Here is a 27236-nt window from a genome sequence, read left to right as displayed (position 1 = left end):
TTATTTAAGTTATGAAATTAAGTGATATTTAGATGTCTGTTTTACTTCTTAAGTAAAAAAGTATTTAAAAAGAATATGTAAACTTTTTTTTGATTTTTTTTGTAACTATAATATTTGGTTACTGTAGTAAAAACAAGCGCATGTTTGTATTTGCCAGGGTTAGCGTTTCACAGTGTAATGATAAGTAGTCCTTTAGGAATAGTTTAGCAATCATTTTTCGCGTAATTCTTTAAAAGGAATTACTTATTCCACAATCGCTAATCGTTATTTTAAACGATCGTTGGAAATTATTGTCCAGAGTGAATTGTTTGCGTAACAATCATTGCAAAAGATAACTTTAATAGATTGAAACAGAGCATTGAACACTTTGCGATAACATAATTATATAATACATGCGTAATTACGTTTTATTAAAGAGTAATGTGTATAAATGGTAAAATGATCACCTAATACTCTAATAGTGTATATATATGAGTAAACATAATTCTTGTTGTGTTAAACTGATGTCTTGGTCTAGGTATTGGTCTTGATGTTTCAAGTCTTGGTCTTGGTATTGAGTCATTATGCCTTGGTCTTAGCCTTGGTCTTGGTCTTTACTGTCTTGACTTTATCTCTGATATTACTTTAATAGCTTTAATTACTTTTAGTAATTGATACAAAGAATATTTTGTTCTTGTTTTTAGAAAACTCTAAATGTCAAAGAGTTGTCACATAAAAACATTTAAACTGAAACAAAATCAACTTTAAGTTGGAAACATCGAATCTTTTTATATGAATTTATACACTTAATATTTATTTATTTTAATTTCTACTAAAACATGTTAGCTGTATCGTTGCAAAACTTTCTAAAAAATTAGGGAAAATATATGGAAACTTAGGCAAATATCTTTGTTGCTCTAATATGTAAATTTGTCTTGTAAACAAAACAAAAAACATTAAATCTAACCGAGCCTTACTAAATGTAACCTTACCTTAGCTGTCAAATGATTTTCGTCAATGTTAAATTCATAAATATACTTAGAAATAAAAGTAATTTTAACGTTAATTTTTTGATAAATCCAAGAACTTCTATTGCATAAAAAATAAAAAATCGTTTGTTGTAAGTAGATTTTTGAACCGATTTTTTTTAAAAAATGTGACTGTTAGAAAAATTTGCTGATTTCAGAATTCAAGTCATAAACAGCCGGTAACAAATTTCCTAAATATGGCTAATAAAAGAATAAAGCAGATACTACTAATAACAGTTATTTTTGACCTCACGTAATATATTGACTGTCGAATTTCAAGTTTTGCATTTTTTAATAAATAGCACTTTACGGGATTGGTTTAAATGTATTGCATCAATTATGAAGCATACCTATGTATGCTTCATAATTGTATGTCATACGAATGTATGCTTCATAAATATGTATGTCATACGTATTTATACATACGTATGACATACACTTTTAAAAACATTTTGAAATATCGTAACTTTTATTTAACATTAATTTTGTTAAAAACATTTTGAAACAGCTCATTTAACGTAGCACTTTAAGATTTATACTTTTAGATGAACTTAACAACTAATTTTTTAATTGAATGCCTAACTACAAATATATTAAGTAAACATTTTGAGAAAAATTTTGTTTATTACTTTAAGATTTATATTTCAAAATTAATACTCTTTTTTACTACTTGAAGAATAATATTTTGTTTCTTCTCTTAAAAGTACTACCACTATATTTAGTTTCATATCAATATTGTAAAGTTCAAGTCTTGTTGATCTCCAAGTCTTGCTTACGCTGAACTTATCTAATCGAGTTATAAATTATGTGACCGTTACTCATATATTTATACATGCACTATGTACTAATTTTCATGAGCGGAAAATTGTCACGAATAAAATTAGTGTTAAACATATCAGTATTAAGAGATGATTGCCAAGAGTAAGCAATAAGACCTTTTGTGGAGAACATACTCTCTATTGCAACACTGCCTGCTGTAATAGTCAGATATTAAAGTGCCAGTTGGCTAAGTGCGGATACACCTTGCAGTTGTTTTTCCAGAAGACAGTGGGTTGTCTTTCTCATCTTCATTAAGTATATAAAAAATATATTTCTGGTGTTTCAAAGCGTGGATCTGATAAGCATCTTCTAATAAGGTAGAACTCATATCTGCTACTTACCCACTTATTACATAGGTTAAAGTTCAGTTTCGGTGACATCAAATGTTAAATCATGGTGTCCGCACTTTTTGAGTAAATTTATCACAGGTTGCAAAAGATGACACAAGGGAGGTGTAGGAGCTTGCATTTTGTCAAGGTCTGATGAGCATGATAAGCAATTAAATATAATGTTTAATGGATACCTTACAGGGATTGCGGCGCCGGTTTTTATCTGAGGTAGAGAATGTTAATTTTAAATTTTTTTAAATTGTACTTCATTCATCATTTTAAAAACTTGGAAAAAAAGTGTTGTGGTATAGGTTTTAACGGATTTTGTAAGTTAATGACTGCAATTTTTATAAAATAGAAGAACTTTTAAAACATAGAAATTCCACCACCTTCCAACATTTTCTTAGTAGGTCATTAAAAACTGGATACCGAACCATCAGTTTATTCATCAGTTGTAATATACTAGTTACATTACATGAGCCAAACAATGTTCAGGTTCAAAAATAGTTTTGTAGTCTTGAACATTTTATATCTTATGAAATATAGTCATCTCCACTATGGCACATAGTGGAGAGTATGCAACTTAAACTTCATTAAAGTATTTTGGGAAGCTGTTTCTTCTTTCATCTAACTTTTCAAACAAACTCGGGAAGCAGTGAAATTAATTGAGAAAGGACACTATTGTGGTCTCCTAGCACGCTCAAAGCTGATTTAAAATTGTTTAGCAAATTATTCTTGAATTTGGCATAACTCGCAAATATATTGCAATGCTATTTTAGCCTACCATAACCTTCAATGTTATATTTGTAAAAATTCTACTAAAAACATCAAATCCAACATCCAAGCACAGATCGATGATAAATTTTTTAACATTTGCTAAATGCTCAGCGTTCTCTATCGGTTCGAATCGGGTTGTAAGTTCCATTATAACATAATCTAGAGATGCATAATAAAGCTGGTGGTAGTGATCCTCTGGAGTCGTAGTAAAGTAATGAGCTCTATTTCTAGTAAACCGTGTTGTAACCTTACGTTTCCGTGTTATCTCTGGTTTGTAAAGTACACTATATTCTGCTGCTACAACGGGTGCATCCTATAAGATTTTAAACCAAATATCACTTTGGGCTTCTATTAACACCTCCTATAGTGCAATTATGATATTTTTTTTTTGAAAAAGTTGAGCTGCATGCCTGGAATGTTTTTCAATCAAAGTTTAGAATTGTAATTTGCTCAAAAAATATTATCTTTTGAAATAAACATTATAAAAAAAAGCTATATTTAATTTGGAGTGCAGTATTACATCCTCAACTATCGTGAAGATCATTCGCAAAATTTTCAATTTAAAAAATGTGTCTAACATACGTAAAAATTCCAGATAACCCGCTGCTTCTGACTTATTCTTGTCTGAATTATGAGAATGGTTTTCAAAATCCTCTATCCAGGTGATGATGACAGAATAATTACTGGTAATAGATATAATGGATAGTTTTCTGAGGGCTCATCGAGTGGGGTGAAAGGCAGCAGTAACGTTCTAATTTTTACATCCTCAACAATGCGACGTGATAACAAGTTCAAAATATACTCAGAACTTCTAAATTATTTTTTAGATTACAGAACCTTCCATATTACCAAAATATTATTCTAAAATAGTATTACAACCGTCACAATCGTTCCTAGGGACAGGAAGATGTAGAGGAGGGTCTAACTTTCCTCGAAAAATTCTATTCAAAAGTTAGTCGACAAGTTTTATCCCTGGAGTCGGCTAATTTGGATCTTTAGGTTGCACTTGAAAAATGTCAGCCAACGAGGACGTTTTTTTTTTCATGGCCTTAGCCAACAAAATTTTTTCTCATAGGCTTTAATCGGTAAAAAATAGATACGTCACCCCCTCCCTCCCCTTGTCCTTCTCCTCCCCTATGATTTCTTTGGAACGGTCTTGACAACTTTGAGATACAAACTAATCCGTGGAGATTTAATAAATACCTATAAATGACTAAACAACTGCCATAAACGTCAAACCATTCTTCCAAAAATCAACTCACAATTCTATTACAATTGATTATACACTGAAACTAGAAAAAAATTGTATTGTCACTTAACTTCTCCTCATACTTTTTTCACTTAACAAGTAGTCAGGAAATGGAATACTTTCCTAATTGATTTTCAGACCTATTTCTTTATACAATTCTGATAAAAAAAAAAACATAATTTTTTTTTTTATAATCAGTCAGAAACAGAGAGTTATATTAATTAGAAACAGGGGGTTATATTATTCTAAACGAATTGTTCAAACAAAAACTCTTTACTGCTAAGACTTAGCAGTAAGAGTAAAGGTACCAAATAAAATGAGTAGTTTTCCATAACATGTTAATAACTGAATAGTTTCTCCATATCATGTTAAACTAAGCAAAAATAAAAAACTAATAAAAAAAGACATTGCTTTGAGATGGCTGATAGTTGGACTAAAGGGTACATTTGACGTAGTGAAATTTAGACTGATGTTGGCAAGTCCAGAGATCGGCCGCAGCGAATATTGGCGGCTAAGAGGTCTAAATACAATAAATACTTTCTTATTTACCAACAAAGCTCAATTCTTTGAAAAATTTGAATGCAAAAAAAGTGTTTTATGATTTTAATATAAACAATCAAACGCATTTATGTTATTTTTAGAATAATGAGCTTTCATCGTGTACTAACTTAAGTTTTTCATCACCATCTAAATAATAACAATTTTTTTTTAATTTGAGTTTTAAAACAGCAAATTAGTAAATTTAATTTTAAAATAGTAATTTAGTCAAAACTAGAGTTGTTAACCGGAAGATTTCGTACAATTCCGGAAAAATAAACTTCTTTCCGAAAAAATAAATTCCTGATTCTATACGAAACAAAAAAATTCCTGATTCTATTAAGAATCAGGAATTTTTTTTTTCGTACCGAACTTTACGAAACAAAAAAACCCGTCGGTGTTCATTTCGCAAATGCTACTTACGAAATATAGCCTTTCGCAAGTTGAATTACGAAATAAAACTGTTTTGCTACATACGAAAGTAGCGCTTACGGAAGTCGCACTTGCGAAATGAGTTCTTTCGCTAAACGACGTTTTGAAGTTTATAAAAAAATTTTAATGGCCAAACGGATATTATTGTAAAAAATAAAAATTTTTATACCAAAATGTTAATAATAAAATTTCATTTTCAGTATTGCAACATATGAACATTTCAAGGTTTTATTTATAAAAATAATGATAAAAAAACAAATTTCTTTCGAAACGAAACTCTTTCGCACCGCATAATAAACATTTAATTACGTTTTTTGAATCAAATACGAATAATTAACTAAGTAATAAAAATACTAATTTTTTATATGATATTGATAAGTTTCAGTTTTAAACTTTTATAAAAAAAATAAGACTTTCATAAAATATACTTTTTAGAATGTCATTTAATGAATAAGAATTAAATCAAGAAGATAACTTGAACAACGTTTAACATACGAATGCAATTGCATAATCGGAAAACAATACCTATGTTGAAATCAAAAAAAGACCTAAATTAAAAGAATGCTAAAACTTAATTATGTAATAAGATGCTTAAAAATAGCTCTCGCTTGTTTTCAAATAGAATAATTTTATGTTTAGTCAGTTTCAAATTTTTTATTTTTGAGGTGCTCTATTATAAGCGCTTTCCCTTTTATTACCTCAATAACAACAATTAAATTTAAAATAAATTTAAAGACATTCTTTTCAATGATTTTTTCTATAATATATTCCTTTATATATATATATATATATAAAAAAAACAAAAGGGTGGGAAGGGTATTTGTGACCCCTTGTGTCGTTGGCCCTGATAATGTTTTAATTTTCAACATCCCAACGTTATTGGGACTATACAACTACTTAAAGTTTTAAATCTCTAGCTATCTTGGAGAGTAGTAAAAATTTAGGCGCAAGGTTTTGCAGCAAAAAAGCGGGCACGTACAATGCAACCCTTCCCCGGGTCTTTGTCCCTGGAAACAATTTCAACATAGAAGCTCACCAGGACTATACAAGCGCTGAAAGTTTCAGAGCTATAGTTAGTCTGAAAGGTAGTAATAAATTAATTGCAAGATTCAGTAAGAAATGACAATGGCCAAACAACACTTAAAGTTCAATTAAACTTTGTAATGGAACCAAATATTTTACTAAGTTTTTATATATGAGAAAATAAATAGTAAACCTCCATTTCTGCTAAGCCAAAGACAATAAACAACCGAAAGTCGGAAGTAAACCAAAATCGGTGCTTGATAAATATAAATATATATAAACACTGGCTTAGAGACCTTTGCGGAGGGAGCGTTTTCCTTTCCCTTGAAACTAACTCAAAGTTTTAGTTTTTTCTATTTAAATTTTAGCTGCGTTAGGCCCCCTTAATTACCGTTTTAGCACCCCCCCCTCCCCGTCCTCATTTTCTTAACCTTCTGAGGTCACTGTATATATATATAAATATATATATATATATATATATATATATATATATATATATATATATATATATATATATATATATATATATATATATATATATATATATATATATATATATAGACAGTGACCTCGAAAGGTTAAGAAAGTAAATATATATATATATATATATATATATGTAGAGAGAGAGAGAGAGAGAGAGAGAGAGAGAGAGAGAGAGAGAGAGAGAAAGAGAGAGAGAGAGAGAGAGAGAGATGTAAAAACTATTGAAGAGTTATTTAACAACACCATTTTATTCAAATAATAAATAATAACATTTTTTGTTTAACAATTTAATGAATGCTTTCGAGTCTATTTCGTAAGCGCACATTCCGAAAGGCTCCTTCCGTAAGCATCTGTTTCGCAAGTATTCTTTCGAAATGATTTGTTTCACAAGTTTTTTTTCGTAAAGGGTATTACAGAATAATTACTATTTATTTTTTTCGTATAATGCGTTTAGGAAGGTGATTTTGCGAAAACACAACTTCTGCAATAAGGTAAAAATGCGAAGTTTTCGTAAGTTTTTGTTTACGGCAAACAACCCTAGTCCAAACATAAATGGCATAAACAAAAATAAATATTCTAAATTAACATATTAACTTTCTTAATAATGCAATACGACTAACTTGTAGTTAAAATAAACTCATTATTTTCTTTTAAAAATAAAAACGGCCTGTTTAGATTCAATTTCAAAACAATCAATTAAAAATTAGGTGAAAAATTCATTTCGTTATCTTGATAAAATGTAATTTAAGATAAATTTACTAATTATAAATTATATAAAAACAGATTAATTCATAAAAAGAAATAGATTGATAAAGATTAGTGAGATTTATATAGATTTTAATAAGAAACAACTCTGTGACAAAGAACAACAGAGTGCTTGTAGATTTTGTAACTCAAAACTTCATACTTTACTAACTTTAGTAGCCGAGCAAATTATTATTTTTTTTGTAATTTTGGTATCCACAAACTTTTCGCAGCATTTGAATGAAGTTAAAGTTGCGGATAACTTACGTAAAAACTTATGCAGTGAACTTATAACTATTTGTAAAGTAAATGTTTAGTATTACTATTCTATTTTTGTATCGATACGTATGTATATATATACATACGACACGATTATATATATACATACATACGATACGTATTATATATATACATTCTACAAATTAAATGAGGAGGGGTTAAACAAAAACAAAGAAAATTTAACCGACTAAATTGTGTCAAATACACCCCCCGATATATATATATATATATATATATATATATATATATATATATATATATATATATATATATATATATATATATATATCGTTATAATAAATTATAGAAAAGTAAACAAATAACAAAAAAACTATAACGCAAGAATTAAAGTATATACCATATAAGGAGCCTAATATGTTACACAAAGAATCATTAAATATTGAAATGAAGATTGAGGATGTAATGAAGCATATCGGAGAGTTTGGAAGAAGTCAATTTCTTTTTTTATTTTTGTTGTGTCTGATAATGGTTCCTTCTGCTTATCTATCATATGTCATAACATTTGTTGCAATAAATCCGTCATGAACATGCAACAATTTAAGCTATGAGTGCAACAAGTCGGGAATATTTGATATAAGTCACGAATTTTATAGCAAAAGGTGCTCCATGAAAAGAGATTCTTGGAATTATGTAAAAGGAAAAAGGTTTTCCATAGTCACCGAGGTTTAAATATTTGTTTATATATTTTAAATGACTAACCTATTTTTATTAATTTTCTTTACAACGACACAGCTTCTACACATATTTTTTTGTGTGAACTTACCTCTTACCTCGCGGTCATACAATGAGATGATTACTACTATTTTTGTGTGCGAACTACTTTATTTGTAATACTTTGGTATTTACATAACAAGAAATCTCTACTTTTTCAAAATATTGTTTTAATCCCAGAAGCAGTTATCATATTCTTTGTCCGTTGAGAAGCCAGTTTGTCATTGCATTTTTTTATTAAAAAGTTTTTTTTAAATTAACAAATTTTAGGTCTAACTAATCTAACAACTGACATTATGACTAATTAGTTTTTTTGATCTGCTTATCAAAAATAGGTTCAATCGAAATCACTTGGAATTTGTAGCGGCATATGAATAACTGCTTCCATAAATAATAACATTCTTTGTGAGTTTTACATTTTAGGTCTTTATGTATTATTTTTATAGTGATCTCTTATTGTAAAGAATAACTCATTTTCAGGTTTGCTAAAAATGCGCTTTTTTAATAAGCATGTCATTATCCTACTCCTGGCTGTCATTTCCAGCATAATATACATATTAAGCTCGCTCATATACCAGCTTCTTTTGTGAAATTTTGCACTCTCTTTTATTACTTTGTATTCTAATTTATAGAACTTGCGGTTTTTCCAAATTTTTTTCCATTACTGCGTCAACCCACGTGTAAAAGTTTGTAGACTTAGTTGCATAAAAGCTTTAGGGTTTGTGAATTTATTAAAATACATTTACTATTCTTTTCTATTAGGGGGCATTAAAGAACAAAGTGTTAAAACAAGTTTCGATTTTTAGATTACATTGATTCCGGCTTTTAAATCTCTTATAGCATATGGTAAAGTTGACATTTTTTCTTTCTGCTTTTTGGATAAGGCAGATGCTTCAATCACGGGGCCATCATAGTCACAACAATAAAACATGCTATAAAAACCACGTTTGAACTCGATTTCGGTGATGTTTTCCATATATGGACGAGTTTACGTCACCTTCGTCATGTAAACATTTTTGCTAATTAATAATCCAAGTTGGTTAGTCGTACCTATATTATATTTCTAATAAAAATACTTTAAACTTTAATACTTTTTATAAAAATATTTTATATAGTTCATATTATAGATATATTTCTAAATAGTTCTTTAAATAGTTCCAAAATATGAGTTTTGATTTTTCTTTGTTTTTAAAACTTAAAATGAGGTATTATCACTAGGGCCAGTGAAAAATCACGGCAAAAATTGGAGAACTCACAACATGTTTGGAAAATTTGTGTCAAAATTACGGTAAATTCGCGGCAAAGAGTATGCTTTAATAGTTATTTCGTCAGTTAAATTGTACTCAACTATTATATATTCAATTAGCTAACTAATCGGTTGCTCGGTCAATATTTCTAGCGTTAAATGCCATCATCAAAGGCAAATCTAAGTTATTGTCTGTGAAGCACTGCCGCTGAGGTGTATTTATTAGTGTAAATTGACTAACACTTCTCTCTACATCAACAGAATTGCTAGGCACTGATAGATATTAGACTGCCAACTTGAATAGTTGAGGGAAACGTTTCTTGCTAAAGAACCTGAGTGTAAGTGGTTGTACGCTGAAATAAACCTCCTTAACAGCCTCCTAGAAGGCAGCAACTTCATTACCTGGTGTAATCATAGAGTAAATGCATGAATGATTTATTAATAAATTTAAGTTATCAATTACATTGTTTTCTTTTAATTGAGGGGTTTACGGTTTTTTCCAATAATCACGGAATTCGGGGTATCCGTGATTTGAATTTTCACTGACCCTATTTATTACTAATAACTAGCCTATCATAGTTGCGTTTTTGGCAGTGAAATAGCACAGTATAACAAATGTATGTTTTGCCACTTGTATTTTTTAATATTTCTCTATGCATTAATTTTCTTTTGCAAATAAATTCAAAAATTACCTTCGCTATGACTTCGTTTTTTGTTTTTTTTTTAATATTCGTGCATTTTTTGAAAAATAAAAAGTAATTTTATTTTAAATTCCTTTTTCTTTGATAAGGAAAAGCAATTTCTGGACAAAGGCTCACATCGTGTCTATCAGTGATCGCTAGAAGTTAAAGAAAAATTCCAAAATAGGCTTAAAGTATCGATAGTATTATCGATACTTCAAGCCTATTTTGGAATTTTTCTTTAAATTCTAGCGAACTGCTTTGTAATTTTTTTGCTAGTATTAGCAAAAAAGTTATAAAGCGTCTACAATAAAAATTTTAGTTTTTCTTTTATGGCCAAAAAAAGCTTATATTTCTTATGTTTACCTTTTTTTTCAACATAGAGTGTGTTTATTGCATCATAACGTGTGTTTATTTAAATTTGTCGCCAGTTATGGTTAGCCACGAGGTAAATCATATCCAAAAAATACTTTTATGTGTATTTTTTCCAAAAATGTATAAAAATTTAAAAAGAATTTTTGGTATGGCGATTCTTATAGAACTAAAAGAAAACAATAAAAAATAAAAAATTCAAAAAAATTTAGTTTTAAATTATTCCAATTTTAAAGTTTTTTAGCCATAAAATAAAAACTAAAACTTTTTATGTAAAAACTGTTTTGTAACTTTTTTGCGGGCACCATTCTAATGCCGTTTTTCAAAATGCCTTAAATTGCTTTTTACGTATTTCGAGAAAAACACTATTGATATGTATTTTAAAGTTTGCAGTTTTACAAAAGATTTGTAATTAAAATATTTATTTATGTATAAACTTTATTATCTTAATTATATTATGGTAGGAAAAATAATGAATAATTTAAAAAAATAGGTATTTTTTGTTGTATTTTTTGTCGGAAAAAACGTAGACAGGCTTTTTTATAGATGAAAGCGGCATTCAAAACGCCTTAAGAAACAATCGCAAGTAAATTTACTTCAATTTTTCCCAATGAATTTTTCTAAAAACTTGGCTAAATATCCAAACCGTAATAAATATACGTTTTTAAAAAACTATCGATATATGTAAATTCTTCCTCATTGAAAATCAATATTTTGACTTTTATAAAAAATAATATAAATTTTACTTTCAAAATGTAACTATTTTTGTGTTATCACTTTTTAAAAGAACACACAACATTTGGAGCAATTATTACAACTAGCTCCTGATATTTAGCGGTCTTTTATAAACTTTTACACAAAAATCATCTATTCAAATCACGCATCAAAATGGTTTTTTCCAAACCATGCGAAAGGCGTTTTGAAAAAAATTTTAAAAAATTGAAAACAGATATTATTTTTAGGCGTTTTTTGAAACTAGTAATCTTTATGAACTTTTTAATAGTTTTTAAAAAATAGTTATTCAATAACGTTTGTTATCATCTATATTAGCTTATTTCATAAAAAAGTCAATTTTGAACTTTCTGATCTTAAGGCATTTTGAAAAACGGCTGTAGCATTGTCGACACCTTAAGCCTATATCAAAATTTTTTAAATATTTTTAAGCGATCCCAATAGACACGGTGTGAGCTTTTGTTCAAAAATTTTTAGCTGATGGACACGAGGTGAGCCGTTGCCCTAAATTTCCTTTTCCTTTTATTTTTTCAAAAAAAGCACAAAAATTAAAAAAAAATTTGTAACGCAATTCTTAAAGAACAAGAAGAAGAAAAACAATTAATTTTAATAAGAATTTTTTCTTCTGTGAAAAAAAAAAATTTATGGGCTTATTTTTGGGTCTTTTATAAATCAAACCACGCGTCAGAAATTTTTTTTTCATAAGAGATCCCGAACGACCACATTTTAATTAACTAGAAAAACAAAAAAATTGTTAATTTTGCAACCTAGTTTCCTAAGCTTTTTTTTTTAACTTTAAACACGACTCTTTGAAGTTTATTTAACATCATCATTGGCTTTATTTAGGTTTAAACAAATATACTACTTTAATCTTTGGCTCAGATAGCTTTGGAAACATGAGACGATTTTCTTGTAAAAATTCTTCTCAAAATCTAAAACCTTAAAAAAATGTTTTACCAATGTTTAACATGAAGCGGAGTAAAAAGACTTTTTTGAAACTGAGGCTATTTGAGAAAGTATAACAACCATGACTGTAGTTTTACTAATTGGTCTAATTAACTTTCTTGTAGTAATCATCATTAACCCTGCTATCCCATAATCAAAGAAAACATAAGTACTTTATATATCGCCACTCCAAGCTCGGCGCTAAAGCAAAATCACCACAAGCAACAATATAAATCATTACACAAGAATAGTAAATTACAAAATCTGCTTGTGGTATTCCCGTACACATATCCTACAGTCTTTGTCTTGTAGATTTTATTCCTTCAGCCTTAGACGTTCTGTATCTGTCTAAAAAGACTTAAATTTCTGACTAAATTATCTAACTCACTCTTATTCGGAAAATAAGACTAAAAAGTTGTTTATGGCACAAAAGCTTTTTATATGTCTTTGCTGCTGTTATTTGTTGACTCTTGAGATGAAATATTTATTGCATTTCCCTTTGTTTAAGCATAAAATAACAATAAATAGCAACTTCAACATAGATTCGAATAAAAGTAGCGTTAAAAACTTCATTAAAAAAATCCTTAATATATACTTTAATTAATGTAAAACTTTTGGAGAATTAGATGAGAAATATACTTACATTTTGAGTCGGTTTTGGTACCAGTTGGCTGTGCTAAGGTCAGGATGATAGTATGCCTGATGGTACTAGTAGGTTATGCTTATTTGGGTCGGGATAATGGTATGCATGAAGATTAAAGAGCTTCTCTCTCTTTTTTCTTTATTTCTGTACAATTTAATATCAATCATACAAAATAACTGTCAGTGTGATAGTTCTTTGGCGCTCCCCACATTCTAGGAACAGCAAATGAAAGTACCTTTTTTCTACATTGTAATCATCCTAATAGAGTAGTTTGGCAGTTTCCATTCATCACATAACGGGCCCATGGTTTGTTCTGATTATCCACGGATATTTCAAAATAATTTGCGTACGCTATCCACGATAAGGCACCTTTTACAATATTATGAAATTAAATAATAATAAATAACAAATGCTTTTAACAAAAGTCTAAAATCCACATAGCAAATTTATCTAAAGAGTTTCAACATCTTCTAGAGCTTTAATGAGAAGAACAGAACTTAGAAATGAAGAAAAAAATTAGATATTCATTTAGTAGCGGATCATATTGCAACTCCAAACATATTATAACATGTTTCCTGTGATTTGACACATCATCTAGGAAATTTTCTAATTTGTAAATGAGAACTTTATATATATATATATATATATATATATATATATATATATATATATATATATATATATATATATATATATATATATATATATATATATATATATATATATATATATATATATATATATATACATAGATGTATTATCTGAAAATTCAATGACCCCAAATAACATTATTAGGAAGATGTAACTACATCTGGTAATTTTTCTCCAATAACATCTGGAAGAATTTCCTCTGAAATTCTTCCAGATGTTATTACATCTGGAAGATGTAAATTAATAGTAATTTTCAGATTGTAGTTAAACGTAATTACATCTGAAAAAAACCTTATATTTAACTACATTATTAATATATTGCATTTATGTTTATTTATTATTTATTTATATTTATTATTTTTTTCAGATGTAACTACATTAAAATATATATATATATATATATATATATATATATATATATATATATATATAGATATATATATATATATATATGACAATCTATATTATAACAACATCTAGTTAAAATAAAACATTTATTATTTAAGAATTTTTCCCAGTTGTTATTAGACATAGCAACAACTAATGTTGTTACCCTGACTATTCTCAAAGTGCTCAGAATAGGCAAAATAACCACGCAATCTTATTAGCTGATTTTACAATCTTGTTTAATGATTTTGCTAAACTAAAAAAAAAAATTGTTCACGGTACACTTAATAGTATACTTTACTGTATACTTTTTTTTTTTTAAATAATTAAAAAAAAAAAAAAACAGGTACAAATAATATTAAAAAAAGAAAAGTTAACAAGTCAAGATATCGTTAAGAAAAAAAAATATAAAGAACGTGGATACTCAAAGAAGACCATCAGGTCTTGTCACAGAGAAACCGCTATTGAAAAAATGAGAACATTTTTTTTCTTTTTATGGTTGTTTCCTTTTTTTATGGTGTTTACGGCTTGCATTAATCAAATTACTGTGTCTTCCAAACAGTTAACTCATGCGAACAATAATTTCCATAATTTTCTAGTTAAACTCTTGCGCAAACTGAATCTAATTTCTCAAAAATAATCATTGAATCTTATTAATCGCTATATATTATTCACGGTATACTTACTATACGATAAACTGTGTTCTAATTTTTTAGTATACCGTATACTAGCGATCCACAGTTGGCAGTAGGTGGACAAAATGGAAAAAATTTTAGTTACCTAATCTTGAAAACTTATTTAATTTTAATATCTATATATATATATATTAAGAACAATTTATTGATAATTTATTTACATTAAATCCCTTAGTTACCAGGACTCTGAGCATTTGAATGTTGAAATATAAAAAAAAAAAAAAATTATAAATAATTTCCTAATAATTTCGTTTATATAATTAAATAATTTCGTAAATATAATTAAATAATTTCGAAAAAAAGTAATTTCGGTAACATCAACGTTGTGTGATATTTTAATTACATTTTCTTTTTTATAATAAAAAATTAGTACATGTTAATTTAAAGTATTTAAAGATAGGAAAAACCATTGTGTGAAATAAATTTGTCATAGCATGTTATCTCAGTTATACTTTGAAAATCGCAGATTAAAAAAAAGTCTTCAAGAAATTTTTTTTGCAGCACTCCAACAAATAATTGCCACAATTTGCCATGTGCTGTCTTACATTTATTTGAGCTATACGACGCTTCAACCAAGTTTCCATTGATTGCTCGTCCCCTTAAATCCCCGTTTAGATTTTATATATGTTTGAACTTGGTTGCTATGGTACTTATTTTTGCAAAGCAACAACCTATTTTTACATTAACGTTGTTTTAACAATATTTTATTTGCGCAAAGTAAACAATATTGGGGGTATTTATTAAAATGAGTTCCTCGATTCTTATAAGATCAAATTTTTTTTGGTTGCTATAGATGCTTTACTTTGCATAGCATAGCAACAAAATATTTTCGGTTGTTTCTAGTAATTTAATTACTAGCACTAACAGTAATTTAATTACTTTTAATTTTAATTACTAACACTTGTAGTAACTTATTTACTTACACTTGTAGTAACTTAATCATTAGCAAGAATTGGTAGTCCATGCGGCAAATATATTATATTACTAAACTTTTAAATACAAAATATTTGTCATAAGAATTATTTAGATATGGTTTTTTTAAACTTAGACATTCATATCTTTCTCCAAAAGAACAATCTTAGTATTTTAAAACAAAATATTACTGAAGATATATTGAATTATTCAGCCAAAAATTTAAAGACGTTGATTTTAGGCATGCTGTTCAACAATTCGTTTACTTGTATACAAAAAAGTGGAATTGTGCAAACTATACTGTCAAAAACTTTAAAAAGAAGTTTGTGAATTGGCTTAATAAACTTTTAATTGTCAGAAAAAAAGATAATAAACCAACTGCAAGTAGACGTGGTCGAAAACCAGTTACATTTGATGATAAATCTAATAAAACTAAAAATGGCGTTTATCTGGCTTACTTGAATCTCATTTATCCAATTAATTATTTTTTGCTGCTTGTAAAATATTAAGAGATGAATCTATTATTATTGCTGCCAAGAACGTTTGAAATATTTCAAATACAGATAAAGCAAGTAAATATTTAGACGAAGCTAGTAAATATTTAGACAAAGCATTGGTTTTAATAATTGATGCCAATCTGACAAAAGCTTCCTATCAATTGATTAGAAGTAGAGCCTTGAAAAAAGAATATAACATCTACCCAGCTTAAAACGATTTCAGTGATTCAAAATTGTAATGTTATCCTGCAAATATAACAGTGGAGGAATATTCAGCTTCAGTTACTTTAAAAGATTTAATGATTCATACTTTGCAAAGAGTCTGTGCAGTTCAGGAAACCTGTGCTGAGGCACTTTTGAACGACAAAGCAATAAAAAGAATGAAACTCCCGTTTAAGGCTGGTTTTGATGGTGCCACTGGCTAAAGCATTTATAAACAAGTTTTATTAGAACCTCACATGAACAGAGATTTAATGCGTGAAGAATTTTTATTTATTACTTGTCTAGTCCCATTGGATTTGACTGGATTTAACAACAGAAACAAAAAGGTGTCCAATTGGAGAAAGTAAAAGCCGTCATCCACAGCCTATTGTAGACCCATAAGATTTGCATACAAAACGGAATCCAAGGAATCTGTGATTAAAGAAGATCAGTACATTGAAAGTGAGATAAAAAGCTTGGATATGATTTTATTAGAGGTTTGCAATTCTTCTGTTAAAGTGTATTGTATTATTGAACTCACAATGATTAGTGGGAAGGTTCAAACGATATTATCCGAAAAAACTAACCCATACCAATGCTGTTCAGTGTGTGGTGTCTCTCCAAAAAAAAATGAATTGTCTTGATATCCTTAATATAGATTATACTAACAGAGAGTTCAAATGTAGTCTTTCCAGTCTTTATGCATGCATTCGATTTTTTGAGATGGTTTTGCACATTGCATATGAAAAAGAAACAGAAAAGTGGTAAGCAAGATCTAATGAGCACAAAGAAAAAGTATCTGTTGCTAAACAAAAGATTCAGCTGATTTTACGAACAAAATGGGACTTGCTGTTGATTTCTCTAAAAGTGGTGCTTCTGTAACAAGCAACGATGGCAATACTTCAAGGCATGCTTTTGCAGCATATGAACAAACATCTGAAATTCTTGGTATTGATCAAAACCTTATATTCATATTTTACATTTTCTTGATAACACAATATTTAGGATATGAAATAGACTGTTTAAAATTCAAGAATTATTGTTTTAACACTATTAGACTATATGTGTTCCTTTATCAATAGTACTACATGGCTCAATCTGTGAACATAGCGCACATACATGGACATGGAATAATTAAAATCTTTACATTACCCATCGAACTTATGTCAGAGGAAGCTCAAGAGGCTAGAAGTATTGGTGCTCTTTACAGTTTCACAAAAATAATGCTATTGCTTTAGCGGTTTTCAATAATATTCATGTAAAGTCATTTGAAAGATATGTCTATGACTACTTTTAACTCTACTGAAGATGCAAAAAGCTTTTTAGTATATTATTTTATTAGTGCCCTATAACCAACATAAAAATATTTAGTACACCATGAAAATCGAAAATGAAAATAACACACTAAACTTTCTTGACTAACTATTTATTAACAATAAAATTAGTACGTACGATTTTATATAGCCATAACTATCGTCCAAATTAAATCTAACGCCGTTATCCAAAAATATAAACGGAGTTTCAAAAATTCAAAAATATTAATACTCTGATAATAATATCAAACAAGAGTTATTACTTCTAATTGATGTTTTTGTACAAAATGGTTTTAAAAAAACAAGCCTGGAAAATATTATAAAAACCACTAAAGAAAATTTACATGATAAAAAACAAAATATTCGTTTCTGCAATTTCTCCCCCCCCCCCCTTTTTTTTTTTAATTTATTGATGATTATGATAGAGAATTTTATGCTGATTAAGAATCGTATAAAAACATAGGTCTGAAAATCAACAGAAAGTAGTCTAATTCGCTGTTGAAGTTAAAAAAGTTACACTAAAAAACGTTAATATTCGTCATTTTTTTCGTACTCCACAGTTTGTAGATTTTTGACCTAACCCCAACGAAAACACCCGGAAAAATCCTTCTGAGGGATGATAGTACATACCAATAGGAGTTCCTAGCAATAAATCTTAAAATCAGGGATTTCTGTCCGTGGGACTTTTTTGCGTTTAAAGTTCTAAATTAGAGTGAAAGTTAGTTTTCTTTATTTTCCGAATTCAATTATTAGTTTTACAAAAAACTTTATAAAACAAAAAATGTTCTACATAAAACTCTAAACAACTCTTATCTTATTTAAATTTTCCAAAATTTGATTAGTTTTCCTTGAAAAAACATTTTTCTATAAGTTCGAACATTCTTCTTCAACTTCATTGGGTTTGGCTCGTTCTCACTTGATTCTTTGACATTTTTGTTCTTTCTTGTTACCTTTCCTTTAGTTCTAGAGGAAACTGGAAAAAAAAGCTTTGGATTATTCTTTGAAATCATTTTTGATCTGGGTTTTCCCCCAAATTTACTTTTTTTTTAAGATGCAACTAAGCAATCTGTAGCTATAACTTACCATTGACTTGCTGAGACTAGATTTTTTTGCTATTGTATTCAATGACACAAGAGATGAGATGCTTGGAATAATCAGGATTCTCTGGATTTCTTTTGTATCTGTCCCAGAAGGGCTTGAAATTTGAGTGAAGAGCCTCAGTTGCTTGTTCGCTGAAAAGTCCTAGTCCCATATTTTTTCTCTTGATGAACTGAGGAACATGATGAAAGACAGCATGTACTTTGGGAGTAATAGAGACTGGAAGATTAATGTAGCTCTGTTTAAAGCTTTCAATTTTTGCTTCAAAATCAGGATCCAAAGTGGTTCCAAAACAAGATGTAACAACATCTTTGAACAGAGACAATGTTTGAATAAATCCATCGGCCTGTTTGAAGTGCTTTTGCTCTGCAATTTGCTTCAGGCAATCTAATCCTCTCAGCAGCTTAATGCAATCATTTCCATTAAAATGGCCCTCATGGAATGGTTGAATAGAAAGGTGCAGTGTGGTTGGCCATTGCTTTGCATCTGGCTAAAGATCGTAGAGGTTTTTGAAGAGATGGTTGACCACACTAAGTAGATGAAGCTCCATAGGTGGAATGGCTTCCAGCACAAGCATGTCATCATAAAAATCAAGCAAAGGCAGATAAACAACATTTTTGAAATCTCTCGACTTGCGAATGTCACCGCCTGATTTCATGAACTCTGCGAATTGCTTCCGAATTTGACCGAAGGTTCTTGGATGGCCACATCTGATGAGGTTTGTGTTCTCTGCCTCACACCAGCAGCAAGGGTGTTTGCTACTATGTGATTGAATTCAGGGCCGTAACGAGCCAATTTTGCGCTTCGGGCAGAATGAGAAAATTGCGCCCCCTCAAAAAAATAAAAAAAATAAAGAAGAAAATTAAACAAAAAAAAAAATTTATTAATCACAAAATTTATCACATCAAGTTATAAGTAAAATTTGTCATTAAGTTTGCACAAACTTTAGTTCAATGTCACTTTTTTGGCTTTTCTTGAGGCAAATTCACTAATGACATCATCAAAATCAATGTTGTTTGCCACTTCATTTTCAATTGAAATTATAGCCAAACTAGATTAACGTTCTTAGCCCATTGTTGACCTCATATAGTTTTTTATGAGCTTAAGTTTACTGAAACTTCTCTCACACGTAGCAACTGTGACTGGTATGGTGAGGAAGATGCGAATAGCAATTGCCGTGTTGGGATAAGCATCGGTCAAAGAATATTTATGAATGAGCTGCAAAATGTTAATCGGGCTAGATTTTTCAAAGTTGTCCATCATTGTGGCAGCTTGATATTTAAATCTTGCCATTTCTGACTGGAAATCGGAAGAATCTAAATCTGCCTTGTCAATTTGAGATAAATTTGCAGCATTTATCTTGAGTTCATCCACTGAACTTTTAGAGAGTGAATGCCCACTGAGGAAGTCAAAATCAGAGGATATAGCAAACATATCCTCAAACCGCCACTCAATTTGTGTAATAATGCTGTCAAACACAAGGTTGGACTGAGATCCAAATTCTGTTTCTGCTGTGAGAAGGTGAGAGTCATCTTTAGCTTCATAAAGTGACATCTGTTTCACTTTGCGCTTCCTCTTGATTGGAAAGCCACCATCAATTCCGCTCTGGTTAGCTTTTTCTGTGACATCTTTGATAATGTTGTCCACCTCAATATCTCAAAGATTCTGAATGGAAGCCTTCAAATCATTCTTTTTTTTTGCGGCAATGTCAATTAAAATGGTTTTTGATTGAAGCAGTTTGTTTTCCCGGTCAATTAGAGAAAGAATTTGACACCAGAAATCCAACAAACACAAAAAACTGAAATCAATTTGAATGAGAAGTTCTTTTGCACTGCTAACTGTGACAGCATTTGTCATGGGATTGTGGATAATGCAAGGGGAGGGCAGGTTGGAAGGTTGCCCCGTGCGCCACTCTGATTGGGGCGCCAAAAAGAGGAAAAATGATCCCGCAATGAACTTTAAAGATGCAGCATCTGATATGAAAATGTTGGAAAATTATCTCAAAGAATTTCGTGATCATTTGTGCCAAAATGCAATTGAGTATAACAAGGGCAGATGTATGGAATGGGGAATTAAAGTTGAGTGGATAGTATGGCGACGGTGAATAATGCCAGGTGAAAAGGCTGACATAGTGGCCTCTCTGCTAAAGATGAAGTTAGCAGAGTTTTGAAAATGATATTTGGATTGTTTCAAACAGAACAAACAACTCGCTTTAAACGATTAAATGATCTCAATGAAAAATTTGGATTCCTTGCTCGATGTGAGAATATTACCAAAGAGGGATGGTGATGAAAATCAAGAAAGTTTGCAGAAACATTGTTTGGATCTGGGAAACTTTTACAGTACAGATATCAGTGGAGTAGAATTATTGGCTGAAATCACAGACTGTCAGATGCTGCTTAAATCTCGTGGCGACCCAATATCAACAACTCCGCTGGAATTACTTTCATTTATTTTGTCATACGGAGATGACATTTTTCCAAACTTATGCATTGCATTACAAATCTTGCTCACAATTGCAGTGTCAATAGTCAGTTGCAAACGTTCCTACAGCAAGTTGAAGCTTATTCTTTCATATCTATGAGCTTCAATGGGGCAACAATGTCTAGTTAATTTAGCAATCTTTAGTGTTGAAGATGGCTTGAACCTTTCCAAAAAACGTAATCATGAGTGGGGAAACCTCAGCAGCATGAACACCATCAAGATTTAAAGTGTGAGCTGCGCATGGAACAAATCTTGCTGACTCATCAAGAGAATGGATGTGAGCTTTGACGCCATTGTATTTTCCAGACATATTGGCTCCATTGTCATAGTCTTGGCCCTGGCAATCGGAAATGTTTAGACTATCTTTCTCCAATTTTTCAGTTATCTCTGTTGCAAGAGCTTTTCCGGTTTTTTGGTGAGATTCAATGAAGTCCACAAAGTTTTCCTTAATTGTGTAGGTTTCATCACTGATGTGGACATACCTGATAATCTGAGTCATCTGCTCTTTGTGGGAGGCATCTGTATTGCAGTCAAACAGAACAGCGTAATATTTAGCTTCTTTGATGTTTGACAAAATTTCGTTCCTGACTTTCTGCCTAAGTAACTCAATCAGCTCATTTTGAATTCGAGGAGAAAAGTAGGTTGTTGTGGTTTTTTTTGTTTTAACGGACGCAATGCCACTGTTTTGTTGAACGATGTCTTCTGTTGTTTCCCGAAGGACAAGATTGTTTTTGGCGCAGAACAAAATTGCATTAACAATTAATTTCAAGATGTCTGTCCATTTTTTCATCTCTCCACTGATAACTCTCTGCAGATCAGAATCCATGTCTTTCCTTCCTTTCAGCTGTGCCTGAAAGCTGGGCATTTCCATCTTCCTTGTTGGTTCTGAATCACTTGTACAAAATTCTTTTTGACTTTGGCTGATGAAAATCTCCTCTTCATTTAATTTCAAATGATGATCTAATAGTCTAATATTGGATCTGTTGAATTATCATTAACTTCAATACAAATATCCTCTGAATAAATTTGTTTTTCCACTGAGATTGTTACCAACCACTTTTTGAAACAGTTTTGTTGTTTCTCGTCACTTTCTTGGCGCTGTTTTCTTTTTTTCTTAAATTCAGCACCAGATAATTTTTCGGTTCGATTCATAATAGAATCATAATGTTCAAAAGTTATCAAAGGTATGTTAGTGTTAAAGGGCGCTCTTTTGTTCAGTAAATGAGCTTTAATATTTAGGAGTTTGTGTCAAGAGGCGGAATTTTAATTAATTTTTTTATCAACAGCAGCAACGCCGTGAAAATTTGTTTCATAAACTGATTATTGTTTTTTTAATTTATGTAAGTTTGCGCCCTCTCAATTTTGATGCCTCAGGCCGCGGCCCGGCCAGCCCCGCCCTTGGTACGGCCCTGATTGAATTCCACAGAGAATGTTAGCAAGCTTCAAATCACAGGGAATAACCAAAGAGTCTAGCAAAGACTTCTCATAGATTTTGATGAGACCAAAAATCTGCTTGACATTTTGGTAAGTTTCAGGTGTGTCTTGAGAGAGAGCAACAAGTATTTGCTGCTTGACACTTGTTGCTTTGGCTGAAAGTGGAGAAGTTAGTTTTATGTTTTTTTGAACAGGACTTTGTGGCTCCAACTCATTCTTTTCCAGTTCGTTGTGAGTGAAACTGACCTTCAAAAATGATCCACCTCCATCTATTCCCAGCTTCAAGATGACTGAATCTCCCAAGTTTCTTGAAACTTGTACGTTGACACTGAGTTCAATGAGACCTCCCTGGTCTGGTTGTCTTCTGACAGGTTCATGCTGCTTATTGTAAAGTGGTCTGCTACTTTTTGTCCTGCCTGAGCAAATTTCAGTTGAAAGTTGGGTTCTACCAACCGTAAGGGACTGATTTGATTCAAAGTGGAGCCAAGCTTTCGCATACCATTATTGGAGAGTCCAGTGTTTTGCTGAATGTGTACCATATTCTGAGTAGAAAGCGGGATTGTGAACAGCTGTTGTGCTACTGATGCCCCTCTTCGCAGTGGAATGGCTTTGCCTCCAGCTTGTTGAGTTAGACGAATTGTTCCATTAGGAGATGAATCTTTTGAACCAATAACTGCTGAAGCTACTAGCTCTGCGCCCTTTCCATCAGCTTCAGCAATTTTTTTCAAATTTTTATGGCGAGTCCCCGGTGTGCAGTTGTGAGGGAGTCCACGACCAATTAATGAAAGACAATTGGTGCATCTCTTTTCAACGCTCTGGTTTTCAGGCTTGATTGATTTTTCAGAGGAGTCCTCAAGTTTGTTCAGAGGATGTTGCTCCTTTTCTCTCAGTTTACCTATTTGGCAGATCAAACAATCACAAATAAGTGATGAGCGAGTTGAAGGCTTTTTTGAGATGTTCTGAAAGTTGAAAAGTGTTGGAACTTTTTTTATGGAGCCATCCAATTTTCCAAGTTGAAATCTGCAGTTGACACAAATTCCTAATGGAAACCTGTCATCATTGAAGTCTAAATCAGGTTCAATGAATTGAAGTATCTTTTCCTTTGCTGCAACTGTCAGTTCTCTATCACTTTTTTTCATGCACACAACATATACAGATTTTCTGCATTCATCATGTGTTTTTGATGCATTAGGCATTTTGATGAGATGAGATCGTCAAAAAATCGTTTTTCAGTGTGACACGATGGTTGTAAAAGATATTTTTTCAGCGTGACATTATGGTAGACAAAATGCCAATTTTTTGTCTCGAATTTTGAAGGTTAAAAACGCGTTTTTGTGAAAATATTAATAAGATAAGAGTTGTTTAGAATTTTATGTAGAACATTTTTTGTTTTATAAAGTTTTTTGTAAAACTAATTATTGAATTCGGAAAATAAAGAAAACTAACTTTCACTCTAATTTAGAACTTTAAACGCAAAAAAGTCCCACGGACGGTAATCCCTGATTTTAAGATTTATTGCTATGAACTCCTATTGGTATGTACTATCATCCCTCAAAAGGATTTTTCCGGGTGTTTTCGTTGGGGTTAGGTCAAAAATCTACAAACTGTGACTCGGTCATAATTAAAAACATTCTCATGGTGAATTTAAAAAGCCTGGTTTCTATCAACAATGTAAAGCAAAACTGTTAAAAAATGCCGAGCGCATTATTTTCTAATTTATATCTGGCTGAAACCTTAACCCTGTCCCAAATCATGTACGTTTAATTGCGCCAATCCCTATTTGTCAGTCGATGTATGTGCATTTAGTTGTGCTAATCCCTATTTGTCAGTCGATGTGTGTGCATTCGATTGAGCCAATCCCTATTTTTCAGTCGATGCATGTACATTTAAAAAGCAAAATCTTCAACTAATTTTTAAAAAATTAATTAAAATATATAAAAATATATTCATAAAAACTTTTAACTTAATTATAATTTAATTTTGACTACAACAAAAATCGGGTTGCGTAATTAAAAAAAAGATTTTCTAAAAGTTGATTTCAAAATGTAAACTTTGACGTAAAGCGTTTTTAAAAAATGGCGAGTATTAGAGTTTTTAAGTGTAATTTTTTAAACTTCAACAGCGAATTAGAGCACTTTTTGTTAATTTTCAGACCTATGTTTTTATACGATTCTTAATCAGCATAAAATTCTCTATCATAATCAGCTATATAAAAAAAAGGGAGAGGAGGGGGCTGAGGGGAAACTGCACCAGCGCCATATCTTGACCGTGGATTCCAGGAATAAGCGCGAAATTAGAAAAAGTTTTCAAAAAAGCAGATTACGCACCAGTGTTAAAATCACCAAAAAATTTTCAATGTATTCTTACCACAATAAATAAGCCTCCTTTTCCAATAAATTCTTAACCAGGTGTGTACAAACTTGAATGCTCCTGCAAAATGTTCTATTGGTGAATCAAGATTAAAAATCAAAATTGAACATTCTTTAATTATCCCATCAACATTTATGTTCGACTGCATGCTACAAATTTTTCAACTTGAATATTATTATTATTTTTTTGGTTTAGATATGGTCGAAAAAACGTTTTATTTCTAACTTGGTTTGGTTATCTACTTATTTCTTTTGCGGCAGCTTTTGTTAACAACATATGGGTTTTTGTCACCATTCAGTTTATAAATGGCATTTTTAAAGGTGGTGTGTTTGTAATCTTGTTTGTTTTGATAAATGAATTACTTGGCCCAAAATACAAAATTTACTCTCATTTTCTCTGGTGTGCCTATACACTTGGGCTATGTTTGCTACCAGTTCAAGCATGGCTTTTACAAAATTGGCGCATATTTATAATTTTGGTTTCTGCCCCATATCTAATATTGATAGTTAGCTACAAGTAAGTTCTATTTCCTTGTGCTTCGTTTTGTTAGATTTTTGTTTAATGTTTTGTTAATTTTTATTTTCCTTACTGACTAAGTATTTACTGAATATTTAATTCAATAAGAATTAAAAATGTTAAAAAATTACAAATTTTAAGCGTGTGAGTTTATTTGATTACACGGGTAAGGATTTAATTTTATAAAGATGTTCTTTGTAGTTAGGTTTGGTTAATGGTTTTGGAGGTCTTGATTAGTATTGACATAGATAAAGCAGATGACCAGAAAAAAATTGGAAACTGTTGGAGTAATAACTATCTTATATATTTATATCATGGATGCAGAGTCCCAAAAGAACTCTGGCTTTATATCTTATTGTAAAACTCCGGGTTCTAAAATCGGTTGTTCCTCTAACCTAAAAGTCTTTATTTTATCCCCATTAGTAGTCCATAAGTTTTTTCATGTTTTTAAAGCCACTGGATACCAAAAACTAGGAAGTAGTAATCTTTTTGTGACTTTCAAATCCGAAGTCCTTTTTGGGACTCTGGATCCCTAATTTAAATAATAATAATAGTAATAATAATAACAATAATAACAATAATAATTAGAGATTAAAGTGCCATCATTTGCAACAATCGCAATAATGATGAAGTAATTCAGGAGCACTGAGAAAGTTTACTATAAGCGCCTACAAAAAGTTTGTATTTTAGTCTTTTTTTTCCAGTTTTGCAAACAAAGTAGTTTCTGTTTTGTTTGGGTTAGCAAAAGTCCATTTTCTAAAAACCATTTTGTGACTACATTATCACATTCAGTGAATGTTATCTTCCACATATTGTTGATGATTTGTGTCATGTTTATCAATAATTTGATATACGAGTGAAACAAGCATCAAAAATAAAAATGGACCTAATACACTGTATACCTTGTGGTACTCCTGTTGAACTCATCGACAATCTAGACTTTGTTAAGCTTATAGAAACAAAGGGTTTTCAAGAGTGCAAGTATGATGTCAACCATTTTAGTGCAATATCTGTGACATCAAATTCATCTTTTATATGAGCAATGAGCAGGTGATTGATTGTATCAAATGCTGATTGTATCAAATGTCCAGAGAGAGGAGAATAGTGGTTAAAGCATCATCAATGTTTTACAGGATGTCATTGCATATCTTTAAGAGTGCTGTTTCTGTTGAGTGATTAGAGCTAAAAACAGATTGAAAAAGATTGAAGTTTGCAGTTGAAGTTACATGTGGAAGAAGACAAGTTAAATCAAGCTTTTCAAGAATTTTGGATATAGTATTGAGATTTGATATGGGGCGCAGATCAGTGAGTTTAGATACTGTTGTTCTGATATTTTGGGAATTGGTGTAATTGAATGAGACTGGGAAAATTTAGATATGAATGAGAGGTCAGCAAGGTGAGCTATAATTGGACCAAATAATTCTGAGCATGATTTAAGAATTTTTGTTGGAATAATATTGAGGAGTGATGTCTTAGGTTTGAGAGATTTGATTACATGCAAAACATCAGTGGAAGTGACTGTACCAAATGTAAAAATATATACAGAGGGAGATTGCTCCATAATAAAATCAGATTTTGAGATTGTGGCAAGTCTTTCTTAAACATTTTTTGCTTGCAATATAGTTTGCTTGCAAAATATTGACTTATTG

The 27236-nt window shown here is 30.5% G+C and overlaps 1 protein-coding gene across 4 annotated transcripts in view; it reads left to right on the top strand.

Moving 5' to 3' along the window:
* LOC136092454 (solute carrier family 22 member 15-like) overlaps positions 1-27236 on the top strand; it is a 66849-nt gene that overhangs the window by 21131 nt on the left and 18482 nt on the right. For all 4 annotated transcript variants that reach the window (XM_065820709.1, XM_065820712.1, XM_065820710.1 and 1 more), the window contains one exon: positions 25267-25587. In XM_065820709.1, coding sequence (XP_065676781.1) covers positions 25267-25587 — 321 coding nt within the window. The remainder of the gene's footprint in view (positions 1-25266; positions 25588-27236) is intronic.

The sequence above is a fragment of the Hydra vulgaris genome, chromosome 15 (assembly GCF_038396675.1).
Source record: "Hydra vulgaris chromosome 15, alternate assembly HydraT2T_AEP".
Lineage (NCBI taxonomy): Eukaryota > Metazoa > Cnidaria > Hydrozoa > Anthoathecata > Hydridae > Hydra > Hydra vulgaris.
Note: the sequence above shows the minus strand (reverse complement) of the source record. Positions and strands in the feature narration are given on the sequence as shown.